This window comes from Oratosquilla oratoria, chromosome 12 (genome assembly GCF_046742065.1).
Source record: "Oratosquilla oratoria isolate Oo_2021 chromosome 12, ASM4674206v1, whole genome shotgun sequence".
NCBI lineage: Eukaryota > Metazoa > Arthropoda > Malacostraca > Stomatopoda > Squillidae > Oratosquilla > Oratosquilla oratoria.
This window is the reverse complement of record NC_134788.1, coordinates 52,113,540-52,132,229: the sequence shown is the minus strand read 5'-3', so window position 1 is coordinate 52,132,229 and position 18,690 is coordinate 52,113,540. Positions and strand designations below refer to the sequence as shown.

Sequence of the window (18,690 nt, the reverse complement as noted above, 5' to 3'; positions counted from 1 at the left end):
GTCTTGTGCTGTTCCCGTCTACTTCGGCTGCCAAGTTCTGACGTTGACCTTGGCCTGGGTACTCCCACATAATTTAATTGTATGGCATTATTGTATACCTAGGGTTATTTATTTATCTATGTATTTTTATCACACCCAAAGAAAGGAGGACAAATGCACGTCCGGCATGAGGTTGTGCTGGATGGAGGACAAAGTGCTGAAAGGGAGGACTGTCCTCCCTAAAGGAGGACATCTTGCCACCCTAGTCACATCACAGCCTTAAACTGATATCTCGAGAGAATCTCCAAGGACATTTTTGTAGCCGGGCATGTGTTTGTTTTTTTATGTTTGCAAATATAAGGTCCTAGTTACGTGACCGCACAAATTTGCTTGTATGCAAACCTTTCCATCTTTGCAAAGTATGTGCACACCCATGCGAGTCATTATACTGACCCGTTAAACAAATGCACACTATTTTAAATGTGTATCATTACCTTCACCAAGGAAGTTAGGCTTTAACTAGCGTTTAACATTTATGAAAAAAGTTATACACATATTTCAATTAAATTTTGTGGACCAGTTAAACAAATGCACAATGTTTTAAGTATGTATCATTACCTTCACCAAGGAAGCTATGTTTTTACCAGCATTTAACATTTATGAAAAGTTATACACATATTTCAATTAAATTTTGTGGAAAGTCTGGTCTTGAGTCAGATCCGGATATGCTGAAACAGGGTTTTTCAGATTTGCAACCCTGGTATTTATAGATTGCATACAAATTTTGAGTTGTATACAAAGTGGGTTCTATCATTTGTAATGTGGGCAAAATTATCTTCATTTTGTGACCCTGATGTTGGTGAAGGTGTGCCCTCTCCGATTACCATCAAGATTTTTTTTATATATATGAAATGCCATTTAGATTTGGCTTTCCATAAATAAGACAAATCATTAGGCATATTATCTAATTATCTCTTTCTATATATATCACAATAATGTCGTAGCACATTGGTAAAATAAAATTTTATCCCACCATTGGAAGAGAAGACACTAACAAAAACATTTAATATGCATTTCATATCTATCTGGCTGGTACAGAATGAAGTAAAAAAAAAAATAACACTGATGACTGATTACCTTTATTTAAACTTTCTAATTTTGCAAATAGCTACAAAAACACACAAGTCCATTACTAATTCTCAGCTTGTTTATTTCTAGCTCCTATCTATTTCTTCTCTCTTCTATCTTTCACATTCCCCCACTCCCTATACACATTACCTAAATTTATTGAATTTCTATATAATTGGTAGCTTTTCACTCTCACAAGCATATCCAAATGGGATTCCCCTTAACGGTTTGTTTGTTTTTATTTGATTCCATGTCTCTGTGCACTATTTACCAAAGCTCGGCTGCCTATTTTTTCAACAGTATTCTCTTTGGTTAAAATGTTGTTATTCTTGAAGAGTAGGTCTTTGTAGGAAAATCTACTGATTTCTTTTTCTTTTTCTAATACAATTTGATACATGAAAAAAAATGGAATCGTATCAAGTATTCACAATTATCAGGCCACCAGGACTATTATATTTGGGCGGTGAAACTGATACATGCTTCTTGATTTAATTCACTCAACTGAGCAAGTATTGGTGATGAATAACCATCACAGTACAATCTCAAAGCTACACATGAAATTAAGAAATTGAACACTTATTTTAAAGGTCATTGACAGATTCTCAAAATCACACTTTTCTCTGGTTTTGAATTATAAAATTATACAATAAAATTATCTAATTGGAAAAAAAAAAGAAAATCATCTTGAATACCTTATGTGCACATAATTTTTTCCCCTTTGTGCATTTGTTGTAAAGCAAGTGTGCATGCCTACAGGCACACAGCTTTTAGGGTACATCATTCATTGCACAGGTCTAGAATTTTTAACAAGTGTGAGTCACCATGTGACATTTGAGAGACCTCTTTTGTGAGAAAGCTGAACCACACAGGTCACACTGGAAAGGCTTCTCTCTTGTGTGGGTCCTCATATGCTGTGTGAGAGAATGCTTTAGTGAAAAAGCAGAATTGCACTGGTCACACTGGAAAGGCTTCTCTCCTGTGTGGGTCCTCATATGTGCCGTGAGATGACCCTTTACTGAGAAAGCAGAATCACACAGAGCACACTGGAAAGGCTTCTCTCCTGTGTGGGTCCTCATATGTCTTGTGAGATGACCCTTTACTGAGAAAGCAGAATCACACAGAGCACACTGGAAAGGCTTCTCTCCTGTGTGGGTCCTCATATGCTGTGTGAGAGAAACCTTTTGCGAGAAAGCAGAATCACACAGAGCACACTGGAAAGGCTTCTCTCCAGTGTGAGTCCTCATATGTCTTGTGAGACCATCCTTTACTGAGAAAGCAGAATCACACAGAGCACACTGGAAAGGCTTCTCTCCTGTGTGGGTCCTCATATGCACTGTGAATTGACCCTTTTGTGAAAAAGCAGAATTGCAGAGGTCACACTGGAAGGGCTTCTCTCCTGTGTGGCTCCTCATATGCTCTCTGAGACTACCCTTTTCTGAAAAAGCAGAATTGCAGAGGTCACACTGGAAAGGCTTCTCTCCTGTGTGGGTCCTTATATGCTGTGTGAGAGAATACTTTTTAGAGAAAGCAAAATCACATATGTCACACTGGAAAGGCCTCTCTCCTGTATGGGTCCTCCTATGCTCTCTAAGATGACCCTTTTGTGAAAAAGCAGAATTGCAGAGGTCACATTGGAAAGGCTTCTCTCCTGTGTGGGTCCTCATATGCACTGTGAATTGACCCTTTTGTGAAAAAGCAGAATCGCACAGAGCACATTGGAAAGGCTTCTCTCCTGTGTGGGTGCTCATATGCTGTGTGAGGGAAACCTTTAGTGAGAAAGCAGAATCACAAAGGTCACACTGGAAAGGCTTCTCTCCTGTGTGGGTCCTCAGATGCGATGTGAGATTACTCTTTACTGAAAAAGCAGAATTGCAGAGGTCACACTGGAAAGGCTTCTCTCCTGTGTGGGTCCTCATATGCACTGTGAATTGACCCTTTCGTGAAAAAGCAGAATCACACAGAACACAATGGAAAGGCTTCTCTCCTGTGTGGGTGCTCATATGCTGTGTGAGGGAAACCTTTAGTGAGAAAGCAGAATCACAAAGGTCACACTGGAAAGGCTTCTCTCCTGTGTGGGTCCTCATATGCTTTGTAAGATTACTCTTTACTGAAAAAGCAGAATTGCAGAAGTCACACTGGAAAGGCTTCTCTCCTGTGTGGGTCCTCATATGCTTTGTGAGACCATCCTTTTTTGAGAAAGCAGAATCACAGGTCACACTGGAAGGGCTTTCTCCTGTGTGGGTCATCGCATGACTTTTGAGGTGACTTTTGTTCCATTTGAGATCACCCTTTTGTGTGAAAGCAGAATCGTACAGGTCACTTTGGAAAGGCTTCTCTTTAGTATGGTTCATCAAACAATATCTAAGATGATTTGTTATATAGCTGTTTTGCAGATGTAACACACTGGGTCCTTATCATTGTATTACATGTATGGAATTTACGGATAGCTCTTCCAAAGATATGGTGATAGGTACCCTCATCCTGGACAAAAAGAAAAGAAAAGAAAAAATTATAATAATAATAATGATACACTGTAATAGGGTGGTGGATGCTTCATACACATAGAATCTCATAATCAAATCCGTTTGTACCTAAACAAAGGCCTTGTAGTTGCCAACACCTAACATAAAATAGATAGAAACACACACAAATGTTGTGCTATGAAATATTGCATTCTACTTTTTCATTAAAAATAAGCTAAAAATCACCCAAAGCCTACATGCATACTCACCCCACTATGACTCGAATGACTCAAATTTTGTTCTAGGTTTTCCTCAAGTCACGAGATTTGGAAATGGAGAATGACCTAACAGCTGCCACAGCAGTCATATTTTGATATAACTCAATAACATTCCATGTTTCAACTCATTAGATCTGAATCTAAATAGGACCTACTCTAGTAAGGTTTATTCAGTTCATGTCACTCATCTGACTCAAATAAGTGATGCAAGTCACATCCCTTTAGATATACTGGTAAATAGTGTACCTGTGTTATTAAGTACACCATAACAAATACGATTAAGCAAAAAAAATGTAGAGGTGTTTTTCATATTTTTTTCTTTTCACATTTAGTAAAATACCTGTTTGTCTGATAGAAAAAAATCAGAGATACCTACTAAAACAATTTCAACAATCATGACATATTATTTGGTAAATAGAGATGCTAATGTGTCACATACCAATCATAGCACATTAGAAAGTTCAGGAACGGAGTGCTTTAGGGCCCAGTCCTTTCCCCCACCTTTACCCTATACCTGCATGATATACCCACGCACCACACCTCACAAATACAAATCTCTTCATACAAAGATGAGATAATTACATGCACACACCATATGGCACAAATACTCCAAATGGGAAGAAATGATAAGTGGTGTTCCACAAGGGTCAGTACTGGCTCCAATCATATTTGCCATATATGCAAATGACATGGACGAAGGAGTTGAATGTTATATGAATTTCTTCGCAGATGATGCAAAAATATTAAAGAAAGTACCAACAAATGAGGACTGTGACTCATTACAATCAGACCTGGACACAATCTGGAAATGGACTCAAAAGTGGGAGGTGAACTTTAACATCAAGAAGTGTAGCATAATGGAGTTTGGTAATAGCAAAAACAGAATTTCAAAAAATTACAAAATTGGTGACAATGAAATAAAAAAAGTGCACTCGGAAAGGGACCTTGGAGTGATAATCAGCAATGACATGACACCAGACAGACATATAAACAAAATAGGAGGTGAAACATACAACCTACTAAGGTCAATGAAAGTGGCATTTGAATACTTGGATGAAGAAATGAGAAAAATAATGTTAGTCACATTGATTAGACCAAAACTGGAATATGCAGTGACACTATGGACACCCAGTACTAAAAAGAATATAAGGAAACTAGAAAGAATACAGAGAGCAACAACAAAGTTGGCACCAGCTCTTTCCAAATTAACATACGAACAAAGATTATTGAAGCTAGAACTACCAACACTAGAGCAAAGAAGAGAAAGAGGTGATCTACTGACTATATACAGAATCATGAAAGGAATGGAAATCCTTGACAGAAAAGATTTACTAAAAATGACAATGGAAAAACAAGAGGTCATGAAAAGAAACTCAAAAAAGACAACTATAGAAGAGATAGGAAAAAGAATAGCTTCCCTCACAGAATGCTGGATATATGGAATAACTTAGATGAAAAAACAGTGTGTGCAAATATTATTCATGATTTTAAGAATAAACTTGATGCTGACAGATACAAAGACGGGTCACCACGAGCATAGCTCCCTTCCTGTATAATACAACTAGGTAAATACATAGCCAAAGAAATACAATAGCAATACCTACACATTCAACACCTGTCTCACCACAAATACACTCAAAATAACCTCAACCAAATCCAAAGCCATATTTCCCACCAACTGGTTAGCGCTGGTCCTAAAACACTTCCTTGTGGTATCCCACTTAACACTTCTTTCCATTCATTCTTCTCCATTAACAATAACTCTTTGCTTTCTTCCAAGTAAGAATGTCTCAAGCCATTTGTATATTTGTACAGTTATTCCATACATTTTTAGTTTGGTCAAAAGTCTGTTGTGGTGGACTGTGTCAAATGCACCTTAAGTAACTGTAGAGTTGTGGGACACCCTTCAATAAATCTGTACCGTTTGTTGCTTAGCAAATTATTCTCCTTCATATGATTAAGTACATAATATGAATATCTTTGCAATATATTACAAGTAATGCATGTGAGACTTATTGGTCTGTAGTTTTCAGCTCTTCTTTTATTACCCTTTTTAAAAATTGCACTTATATTGGCTGTCTTCCAGTCCATTGGTATTCTGCTGCTCTGGAGTGTTGTTGTAAATAATAGATAGAGCCTCACTTATCTCATGGCTCATCTCTCGTAGCACTCTTGGATGAATTGAGTCAGATCCTGGTGACTTGTCATTTTTCAAGTTTGTCAGATGTTGCAGCACTACTTCCTGTGATATTTCAACTTGGTTGAGCTGGCTAATTTCTGGAACTCACTGCTCAAAGGTCAGATCATCAGTATCACTTTCCCTAGTAAAGACTAATGAAAAAAAAATGGGTAATGTTTGTTCTTTCTCTATATCAATTGTGTACAGAATCTTACTCCTTTCAATTTCATCCTCAAGATCAGAAATGTTAGTTGTAGTCTTCAGCTTACTCTTGACATACTTCCAAAATTTCTTAAGATTCTATTTTGCTTCTTGTGCTACACAATTTTCTATCTGCTATTATTACATAGGTAGCAATTTCTTAACTTTATTTTGCTGCCTCATGTATTCCTTATATTTGTTATGATATCAAATTTCCATGTATCTTTGCCAACATCTATGTTTCTTATATCTTCTATATTATGTCTAAATTAGATTTGTCTTTCATTGCTGAAAGTTCAGAGAATACTTTAGTTGGTGTGTCCCTTGTCACCGTTTCTTTTTCTCCTTGAACAGCAGCCACTATTGTTCTAAGCCATCCGCTTCCCTAATCTGGTGCACCCATTCTTCTGACAGATAAGTCTTCATAGCATAGCAGTCATCTTTGTCATATAGGTATGTTTTACAAATATTTCTATATCGTTTAGTATAGCAGTTGTAGTTAATCTCGAGCATATTGTGGTCGCTCTTGCCTAGTGGTGCTGTAATCTCAACACCATCTACCATATCTTCTTCATTTGTAATTACAAGATCTAGCAAGCTTGGTATATTTGTTCCTCTGCCCCTTGTAGCTTTTTTGATATGTTGATATAAATATGCATACCATAGGACCTTCACAAAACAAAATTCACTAGTTTATTCTCCTCTTGGTGTTGTCCAATCTTCCCAGTTAATCCTTGGAGAGTTAAAGTCCCCTATTGGAAGAATGTAAGAATACTCAATATTTGCTAGTCCTTTTAACATTTGCATCAGACTTTCTTCACCTTCATTAGTAATTGCAGGACTCTTGTATATTACATCGATCAAAAGGTTATCGCCATCTCCCAACTGTGTAGAGTGGCCCATAGTGATTCATGGAATTGTATTGTATCAGTCTTTTGCATAGATATAATATTTTGCATACATAATAACCCCTTTACCCATTCCCTGTGTAAGGTCTTGGTTTAGCAATTCATACCCTTGTATTTGAATTTTAGCTTTAGTCAAGCTAGATCTGGTACTCTTAGGTTTCACTTCCACTATTGCTATTATATAATTTTTTTTTTTCATTCTTAACTTAGTTTCTCCATTTTGTTTACCAATGATTCTGCATTTGTATACCAGAATAACAATTTCTGTGTATTAGTTATCCTAAGTCTGATGCTTGATGATTTTGTTGTTAGGTTTGGTGCTTCCTGATTTTTTTTTTTTTTTTTTTTTATCCACATGCATCCTGGAGGCCCTTGTACTCTGCACAAAATATTTCCTGATGCATCATTAACTTCCCATTCTTTTTCCTGCTCTATCAGATCCTTCAGTTCAGCTCTCTGAGCAGGAGATAAGTCTTGTTGCTTATATATTTTACTGTATTCTTCCATTTCTGTAGCCATTTTCAATTTTCTTAGTACCTCGATCTTTGTTCTGAGACTTTCAAAACCAGCAAGTAATGGACATGATTTTATCTAGGCTGCATTTTCATTTCCACTATTCTTTCGCAAGTGGAATGCTATTAGAATATTGTTGTTGTTGTTGTTGTCGTTCCCTAGACTGTCTGTCCGAGCAGTCCCGTCTCCCCAAGGAAGGCCACAGCCGAAACTGGGTTTTCCCACAAATCCTTTATAGAGTGTATGTTGTGTTGTTTGCGTGCATGATTGTGTATAATGCAGTCTTCCATTATGTGTTGTATGGTATGGGGTGAAGTGTTACATCCTGGGCAGCTGTTCACAACACGGTCGTCCAGCCTCTTCTGGTAGCTTAGAAGTGCTGGGTGGTGACCGCATCGCAGTCTGGCCAAGTGGACTCTGTCCTTTCGTGGGAGAGAGGATTCAGAAGGGTGGAGGGTGTTGTCTTTCAGTGTGTTAATGGAGCGGTGAGTGATATGATTATGAATATGTTTCCGGAGGCTGGTATTTGGTGGTTGTGGAGGAAGAGAAGAGAGTATCTGTGCGTAATAAAGGTCTTTGGATGTAGTTTTAATGTTTCTTGGTGTGTGTGGGTGTTCTGCTATGTAGTGTAGCGGGTGTGATGTGTTTGTGGTGGCTGCAGCAAGTGTTTGTGTGCCTCTCATGTCGAGGTGGTCCTTGACTTTGAGGACTTTTGTTTCATGGTGTAAATGGTCTGTAGGTGATGTATTTGTGCAGCCTGTAATTGTTTTTAGGGCTTTGTTTTGTATGATTTGAAGGGTGTTGTGGTGTGTCTCACTGAGATTAGGAGCCCATGCAGGACTCGCATAATTCATCACTGAGCGTATGCATTGTTTGTATATTGTTATATTGGTTTCTTTGTTTTGTCCAAATGTTGTTCCAGTGATTGACTTAAGTGCGTTAAGGGGGGGTGTACATTTGTTTTTTATGTTTGTGAGGTGTTGTTTGAAAGACATGGATGTATCGTATGTTACACCAAGAATTTTCGGTGTGTTTGTGTGTGGTATTAGAGTGTTGTTGATGTAGAGATGAGGTATGTATTTGTGTTCTTTTGTCCAGTTGGTGAGAAGTGTTGCTGTAGATTTGGTTGGAGCTATTTTGAGTCTGTTTGTGATGAACCATGTGTTGAGTGTGTCAAGGTAAGGCTGGATTATTTCTGCAGCTTTGTCTGTGTTACGATGTGTGCATGTGATTGTTATGTCGTCTGCGTAGGAAGAGATTTGTATTTCTGAGGTGTCTGGCGTGGGTAAGTCATGCATGTATAGATTAAATAATGTGGGGGATAGAACTGAGCCCTGTGGTACTCCGTTCTTAATGTTTCTGATGTGTGATGATTGGCCATTATATGACACATGAGCATTCCTGCCTGCCAGATAATTGGCCAGCCATCTTTTGGTGTTATTGTGCATGTCTGTGTTATATATTTTATTTGTTAGGTTGTGGCGGGGGATAGCATCAAAAGCTTTACTAATATAACACAACAGAAACCCAATCCATTCGTATCCGCACAGGCAACAATTCAACACTAACAATAGTTAACATGTACATTCCCCCCCAATCATCCCCCACAGTTCCAAACACCTTCAGACCTCAACTCAGCCAACTAACCTCAATCCCCAACCTGATCATGGGTGGTGACTTCAACGCCAAGTCGTCTGCCTGGTTTGTCGACAACCCTGACACAGACAGAGGGCTTGATATACAGACTCAATTCGACTCATTGACTATCATGAACAACACGCATAATCATACACATATCCCATACCAAGCCCTCTACACTCCCTCCTCTCCTGATATCACCTTTTGCTCCCCCTGCCTAACCCCAACAACATCATGGAGAGTGGTCGGAGCCCTTGGCTCTGACCACCTTCCAATCATCATCACCACCAAAACAAGATGCACCCCAGCTGGCCACAGACACACTTACACCAATTACAAGAGAGCTAACTGGGAAGCCTTTACTGAAGAGACAGAACAACATTTTGAAACACTTAACAGTACACCAATCACAAACATAAACAATGCTGTGCACGCTTTTAATACAATCATACAAAACGCAGACAAGAGATACATCCCTAGAGGCAACAAAAAATCACACAACCCCAACTTCACACCAGAAATCCAAGGCCTCATCAGACAACGTGACACACTTAAACACGATACCCCCACACCTATCCCTCAAAACATAGCAGACCAAATACAAACACTAAACACTGTGATTGCCAATAAAATACATGAACAAAAAACACAAAATTGGCAAAACTTTATCAATACACTTGATCACAAAACAAACACCAGCAAATTGTACAAAACACTCAACAGCATCACACTATCCAACACTAACACTACACGCTCTCATGCAGCAATAATCACAACAACAGATAATCTACCCTCAAACAGACAACAAGCAAACGCACTCATACGTCATTTTGCACAGACGAGCCATCTTACATCTCACCCTGACGACCGACGCACCATTCGACGTAAGAAAGACTTCCCCACAGACTCAGACTATACACCCTTCATAGACAGTCAGACAAAACTCATAATGCATAATCTCAAGCACTCATCTGCCTGTGGCCCTGATAACATAAGCAACATCCACCTAAAACACATTGGACCACAAGGTATACACGCACTCACAAACATTGCAAACTACAGCTATTCACACAACACTATACCCGACATCTGGAAGCATGGTAAAATAATCACCATTCCAAAACCGAACAAAGACCCAACAATCCCAACATCGCACCGCCCAATCACACTTCTCTGCACCCCCTCTAAAGTCATTGAACGCCTAATACTTAAGTTTGTCACACCATATATTCCCCTTGCTGACTCACAACACGGTTTTAGGCCACTACACTCCACAAACACTCTTCTGACAAACCTCACACAAAGAATTTTAGATGGCATCAATTCAGATAGGCCCCACCACAGAACCCTTCTTATAACATTGGACATTAGAATATTGTTATTACTGATGCTCATCCATATACCAATGCGACACATTTCCATTATAAATTTCCTGTCTTCCTCAGATCTTTTTTCACCATTGTTGTCTCTGGTTTCTGGCACACCATACATTATAAGATTGCACTTCCTGGATTCCTCATCCCTGAATATCTTCATTGATTCTTGTACAGTATGGCTTACAGATACTTCTTGATTTTGTCCACCACCTGCATGGATTGCATTGCCTACTATTTTGTTCCAGTTCCTCATTTCTTTTAATCATCGGGGTATTGGCTGCTTGCTATTGTGGTAAAGTAGCATGCAGTTGATACTTTAGGGTCTATATGGGGTGCCCCTATGGACCAGAGCCACATATCATTTTGTCTATGATAGAGGAAAACTCTTTATAGAGAAATGATGACACTTTTATACTACGACTGTCCCTCCATTATGCTGTCTCCCAACCCCTTGCTGCTGTCCTGTACCAATTCTCTGAGTATTTATTTTCTGCTGTGGGGGAATTTCCCTGTGGTGGGGGAAAAGAATACTGCCACCAAGTATTTCCACTTGGATCGTAAGAGGTGAGAAGAAAGGGACGGGGAGTGGGACTAGGCATCCTTCTCCTTGTAGCCCCACAGGGGACATTCCTAAACGAAAAAGCAAAGGCATAAGAGGGCCTGGGAGTTTTCGGACCAGTGCCCTAAGGTTTGGGTCTTTTAATGTGCGTGGATGTGGTACAGATGAGAGTAAAAGGGAAGAGATAGGTAGTATGTTTGTGAGAAGAAAGATGGATGTGCTGGCTTTGAGTGAAACTACGTTGAAAGGGAAGGATGAGTGTAAGTTTGGGAGTGTACCTAAGTGGGAGGTTATCAGGAGTGAAGAGAGGGCGAGGGAGGGAAGGAGTGGCTATTCTAGTAAGTGAAGATATAGGTATACGTGTAGTGGAGTGGAAGGAGGTTTCCTCAAGGATAATGTGGATGAAGGTGAAACTGGGAAAGGAGATGTGGGTCTTTGTAAGTGCATATGGGCCTGGTAGTGAGAAGAGTGTAGAAGAAAGGGAGGCTTTTTGGATAGATTTAAATGAGTGCATAGAGGACTTAGGGAGAAATGTCAATGTAATAGTACTGGGAGACCTTAATGCTAGGGTAGGAAATGGTCCAATTGATGGAGTGGTTGGGAAATGTGGAGTTCCAGGAAAGAATCGTAGTGGAGAGTTGATGGTGGAAATGTATCTAGAAAGAGAGTTGATGATAGCAAATACAGTGTTTTGGAAGAAAGTCAAGCATAAGTACACATGGGAGAGGGTGGTGGATGGAAGGATGGTAGAGCGTTGATGGATTATGTAGTGGTAAATAGGATTATGATAGGAAGAGTTAAGGATGTACATGTGCTAAGGGGAGAGGGTGGGGGAATATCAGATCAATTTTTGGTGGAGGGTAAGTTGAGAGTGGAGGATAGATGGAGAAAGAGGAAAGGGACAAAAGGTAGGAAGGTGCTTAGAGTGAACTCTTTAAATAAAAGGAAAAGGAGAAGGAGTACAAGAAGAAGATGAAGGAGGAGTGGGAGGGAGTGAAGGATAGAGTAGAGCTAGGTGTGGAGGAGGAATGGGGATGGTTCAAGGAGGGATTTACAAAATGTGCAAAGATGGTGTGTGGAACAAGAAGGACAGGAGGAAATAGAAGGAAGGGTAGTGAATGGTGGGATGAGGAAACAAAGAAGGTTGTAGAAGAGAAGAAGCAAGCTTTCACAGATTGGTTACAAAATAGGACGAGGGAGTCATATGAGAGGTACAAAGAAAAGAAAAGAGAAGTAAAGCAAAAGGTAAAGGAGGCAAAGAGGAGAGCAGATGTGAAATGGGGTAATAGTATGACAGAAAATTTTGGAAGTAATAAAAATATGTTTTGGAAAGAAATTAAGAGAGGAAGAGGAGACAAATCAAGTAGAGAAGAAAAGGTAAAAGGTGCAGATGGAGAGATCATAATGGAAGAGAAGGCAGTAAGGGAAAGATGGGCAGAATACTTTAGGGAGTTGCTAAATGTGAAGGAGGATAGGGAGGGAAAGATAGTTGCAGTGGGAAATGATAAGAAAATGACCGTGATGAGTGAGGAAAATGGAGGAGAAGTAAGGAAGGATGAAGTGAAGGCAGTTGTTAAGATGATGAAAGTAGGTAAGGCACCTGGTCTGGATGGATGCCATGCAGAATGTCTAAAAAAAAAAAAGGAGGTACAGTGATGGTGGACTGGCTGGTGAGGTTATTTAATGATTGCTGGAGAGATGGTAGAGTGCCGGAGGACTGGAGGAGTGCCTGTATAGTTCCTCTTTACAAGGGAAAAGGGGACAAGTGTGAATGTAGTAGTTTCAGAGGGATTAGCTTGTTAAGTGTAGTTGGGAAGGCTTATGGGAGGATCTTGATTGAGAAGATTAGGAGAGGGACAGAGGGAGTAATTGGTGAGGAACAGTGTGGATTTAATACAGGTAGAGGTTGTGTAGATCAGATCTTTGTGGTAAGACAAATATGTGAGAAAGCTATAGGAAAGGGGAAGGATGTTTTTTGGGCTTTTATGGATCTGGAAAAGGCTTACGATAGGGTAGACAGAAAGGCACTGTGGGAGGTTATGCAGATATATAGGATAGGAGGAAAGCTTCTAGGAGCTGTAAAGAGTTTTTATGAGAGTAGTAGAGCTTGTGTCAGGATAAGAAATGGAGAGAGTGAGTGGTTCGAAGTAAAGGTGGGACTTCGTCAAGGATGTGTTATGTCTCCCTGGCTTTTCAACTTATACATGGATGGGGTAGTGTGAGAAGTAAATGCAAGGGTAGTGGGTCAGGGAATGGAGATGGTTAAAGAAAATGGAGAAAAGTGGGAGGTGAGCCAGCTGTTGTTTGCTGACGACACTGCGCTTGTGGCAGGATCGGAGGAGGGACTGAGGAAGTTGGTGACAGAGTTTGGGAGAGTATGTGACAGAAGAAAACTAAAGATAAAGTAAGGTGATGAGATGTACAAGGGGTGAAAGTGGCAGTAGACTGGAAGTGAGCATTTAGGGCCAGCGACTGGACGAAGTGGATAGTTTTAGATATTTGGGTGCAAATGTGGCAGGAAAAGGTGGAGTGAAAGTGGAGGTAGAATGTAGATTGAGAGAAGTGAGTAAATTCCTTCGTGGATTGAAGAGTGTATTGAGGAATAGCCATTTAGGAATGGATGCTAAGAGGAGACTGTATGAAGGTGATTGTGCCAACAGCACTGCACGGGGCAGAAACATGGAACACAAAAGAGGAAGAGAGAAGGAGTTTGAACATGTTTCAGATGAGGTGTCTGAGAAGTATGATGGGGGTTACTAGGCTAGATAGGGTGAGAAATGAGGTGAGGAGAAGAACGGGGGTGGAAAGGGAGCTGGGAGATAGGGTTGATGAAAGAGTATTAGGATGGTTTGGACACATGGAAAGAATGAGTGAAGAAAGACTAGTAAAAGAGGTATGGAAGGCAGATGTGGAGGGAGTGAACATAAAGGGACGTCCTAGGATGAGGTGGATGGATGGGGTGAAGGGGGCTTTGGGGAAGAGGGGAATGTCTGTTGAGGAAGGACGGGAGAGGACAGAAGACAGGGGTGAATGGAGAATGGTTGTATATGGATGATGTTGTGATGCATGAGGTGGAATGGGTGGGGGGGTGGGGGGTGAGGTAGTATGTGTGAGCAAAATTTGATGCAGCCCGAAAGGATTTCTCCCCGTCCTCTGCTTTTATGCATGGGGGGACGGAGGGGGGGTCACTGAATTAATGAAGTGGCCTTGCTGTGGATGTGCTGTGTCTTGCGACACTGCTTCTGACCCAGGGCAGTGGACAAGACGCAGGGATGACCCGTCATCCAGGAGGTGCTAAGATATGAGGGAGGGTGGAGGGGTGTGGAGTGTATTCAGGGATGCAATGGGTGGGAATGATTTTATGCCTTTTCCTTTTTGGCTACCTCTCTTGTAAGGGGGAAAAAGCCTTGGTATATGTCTGTATTTATGTATAATTTTTTTTGGCTAACCTTGATTCTGAAAGTTCTGGCAACACGTTTTTTGTTATTTCAGGGGCAGCATGTTCCAGTATTTTCTTATCAATACACTGTACATTATCTTTATCAACTTTAGTGTTAACTATTTCAGTAATACCTTCAAGTTGTTCAGTAAAAGCAGCAACAACTGCAACAGCACTGTAGGAAAGAGGCCAAACACAGAGTATGGGAGTCCAATATATTTTACGTTTCTGAAGAAGCCCTGCTGGGCGAAACGTAAAATATATTGGACTCCCATACTCTGCGTTTGGCCTCTTTCCTTCAAGTTGTTCCTTTACTTCTTCCTCAAACCTAGCTTATCTCTCCAGTAGTTTAACTTGCTTCACTACTAGGGTCTTAACTGCTTGCAGTATATTCCCATATCCTATTTTACATTGAGTAGAGTGCCTATTCACTTGATCCCCAATCTTGTTCTCTATCTTTGTGATGGCCTCTTACGTATGAAAAACAGGAAATCATCAGCATCAAGAGATCTTTCTTGCTCATGGTTTGTCCTCTAATATAGTAGCATATTTATGATTATGTCACTCACAGTGGTCAATAGGTCACATGACCTGCATCCAGTATCTAAGATTACACTAGGGAATGTATAATGGAAATTTTTAAGGCATACACACCTAAACAATATAGCAATAGAAAGTCATATATCAAGTTTGTAAATTATGATACATCGACATAATATATGTTTCTCTGGGCAGAAATTGATAACAGAAAAAGATGCCAAAAGTAGTACACTATTGAATGGAGCTGTGACGAGTACTTGAGACACCATCTTTATTTTGATAGATGAGGCAGTAAAAGAAATTAAAGTATGATAACTTCATCTAACCTAACCTGCATTTAGTAATATGGTACCTGTAATGCTAGAGATCATCAGGGTTGTTATCATTAGGGATGTCGATGGCCGGTTTTAACATCCAATGAGACTGTAGGGTGTTGAGGAGCTTCACAGCTTCAAGAAAAGCATGAAGCTCAGCTCCATAGAATGGTTTCAAAAATATGATGCCACTTGGAGTGGGAGAACACCCAGTACACAATGTAGTCATCACCATCATCAAATTGACATTGACGGGACTGGACAAATGACAGTAAGGCATCTCAAATCTATTGTCACAGCTCCATTAGGTAGTGCATTTGCTTTAAGCAAGGTTTTTTTGTTATTTATATCCACCAAGAAAAATATGTATTATGTAGATATATTATAATTTACAAGATTTATTTCTAAATTCCTATTCCTATAACATTTTGATGTACACTTCTAAAAATAAACCAGCATAACTACTCAGAGTATAGTGTAATGCAATGACTTGGGCTTCTGGAGTCAATATAAAGATTTTACTTGCAAGAATATCAGTGCATGCTAAATTCAGAGTGAATTTTATCAATTATTTTCGGACAGAGGTAGACAAGATGGAGCTCCATACCCTAATAAGAATGTAATAACTATGTAAGCAATCTCTATACACATGTTGATAAATATAAAGATGATTGCCAGTCTCAATTTGTATTTGAAATTGCTACTGACATTAAATTGATGTATCTATATATAGGTCTCAAAATAGTCAAAATCATGATAAGAGGTAGCCAATGATAGGTAAGAATTGCAGCTATGAGACTATACTCATTGCATTGAGAAATGGCCGTTAGGGCGGAGCACTGGGAGTCCCCCTGTGTTGCCACATATAATTATTCTATAACTATTTTATTTTATAACTTTATTTTATATTTTCATAATGTTGACACATATAATTATATTATAATTTTTTGTCACACACCACCACTGAGGTAAAAATCAAAGCAATGTTTTCTATACAAAGTTTTCATTTCCTCGAGTCAGACATGACATATGAGCACTAGAGAGCGACGTTGCCGCTACATCTATTCTCTAGCCCCGCCCCCCTCACACTGCATTCAGTATGAGCCATGCGGGCCGTGTTATCTGTGGAGATGTGGCAACACCGGGAAATCTCCTAACCCCGCCTTAACGGTCACTTCTCGTTGCGCTGACTATAGTGAAAAATCTTTATACAAAGATTTTTGCCAACTTCAATTTACTAAAAATCACTACCAATTTTACTATATTAGCGATATTTACATGTGGGGTTCAGAATACTCAATGGTAAGAGCTACCAGTGATAGAGGTAAGAAATGCAGTTGTCAGATCTGACTTGACCTAATCCCTTGATTAATACAAAAATGTTTGCCCATAATCCCATTTTTTTTTTATAACTACTGGTGTCACCATAAATTTACGGTACTTATATCTAAAGTACAAAATACTCAGTGATAAGAGCTACTCAGTTATATGAGTAATTACCGCTGTGAAACTGGGAAACGTCTTGATAAATACCCACACGTTTACCACTGTGTTTAGAATCCCAAATACACTGCCAAACGGAAATTGAAGTGTAACAAATGAGAACACACTATGGATGTACTTTGGCTACCTTACCCTTAATAGCTGCACTTACGAATTCAAGAGGAAAGCACATTTGTTTGGCCTGTGCAAAGCACAACCACGAAAAAGGACCTTCAAATAGCTGCGAGGGTGATAACTCAAGTCTCGACGGGTTATGTTGTCATATGTAAACAAACATGGGTGCTATCAGCACCCCATCGGCAATGGACTTAATCGTGCGATTGTGTCGTTCTACTACCGTATAACTTTTTTACGCTCTGCCAGTAAGCAGAAGTGTCTCATATTCCACCATCAGGCACTTTTAAGATTATGCTCTTTGGATAAAATCAAGACCATAAAATGCTAGAAACGTGCATTTTAGTGTTCTAAATTCTTCTAAGTTATAATTTCCTACATGAAATGAAAAAATAAAGAAACCCAAAACCTTCTCAGTACATCATACATTACAGTGGTGGTGGTGAGCTCTGGTGTAGTGTGGTGGCATGAGCGTAGCTTGGTTTTCTTCCATAGCAATATTTCCCAAAACGACAACATAGCATCCCTTCTTGTTTGATGAATGAAACACAGTAAAATATCTTTATTTGTTGTACCTTTTTACTTATGCTACATTATTTAAGCAGTGTACAAAAGATATGCCGTAAATTTTTAAAGGAACCCGTCCACATTGTTTGAGAACAATTCAAGATAGTGAATGAAGAAGGATCTGACAAAACACAGATATTTCTTCCATCTCCAAAGCAATTCCACGGTACCTTGAGGCACTCCTCTTCACCTAAACTCTGGATACATACATATATATATATATATATATATATATATATATATATATATATGTGTGTGTGTGTGTGTGTGTGTGTGTGTGTGTGTGTGTGTGTGTGTGTGTGTGTGTGTACATATAGTTTCCTAAACTTAAGTATTCTATCAATAGCTGTCAAAAAAAGTCTAGTCACAACTGAGTACATCTATCAACTTCTACAAATTCACAGAATTCCCTTTACTGCTCTTTTAGTTGAGGTGATGAAATGGCCATACGCTTTGATCACAATATTTTCAGCGTCAATTTACAGTTACGCTGTAGCAAATATTGTTGCAATTGTGCAAAATATGAACAAGAAAGTTTACAGTTACTTTATTCAGATCCAGACCTAACGTCTCTAGTCTAGATAGTGTCCTTTATGGCCTCTGGCAATTCATTGTCAAGTAACAGATGGTGCACTCTCTTCTCAAAATGAAAGTATCTCGTTAGAAGTTTTGGAAAATATTTTGTTGCACCTAAGTTTGAAGGATCAGCTGCTATTGAAAAGGGCAAACCACGCACTTTGGTATATTCTACATATGTTTTTATAGAATACAGTGCTAGAATATTTTCACACTCAGATTTTATCTTAGTTTTCCCATATACTATATCCATCAATATTGAGTGACCATACATTTCTTCGTCAACTTTACTCCACAGTCAAGACTTGTGTGTGACTGATAATGTTTCATAGCATGGTACACACACTTGACATAGTTCCGCAGACATTATTTTGTTATCCCGAGATGACCAAGCTGGGCACATGACAACCAAGGTC

General features: G+C 39.4%; 1 protein-coding gene across 1 annotated transcript; it reads right to left on the bottom strand.

The window, feature by feature from the left end:
• Positions 1-1,074: 1,074 nt before the first annotated feature.
• LOC143031742 (uncharacterized) lies at positions 1,075-17,279 on the bottom strand. Its single transcript, XM_076195970.1, has 2 exons — positions 17,169-17,279; positions 1,075-3,588 (listed from the first exon to the last, which is right to left on the bottom strand). Exon 2 carries the CDS (start codon positions 3,456-3,458, stop codon positions 1,911-1,913), a length of 1,548 nt encoding a protein of 515 aa, XP_076052085.1. The 5' UTR covers positions 3,459-3,588; positions 17,169-17,279; the 3' UTR covers positions 1,075-1,910.
• Between the last annotated feature and the right edge of the window lie 1,411 nt (positions 17,280-18,690).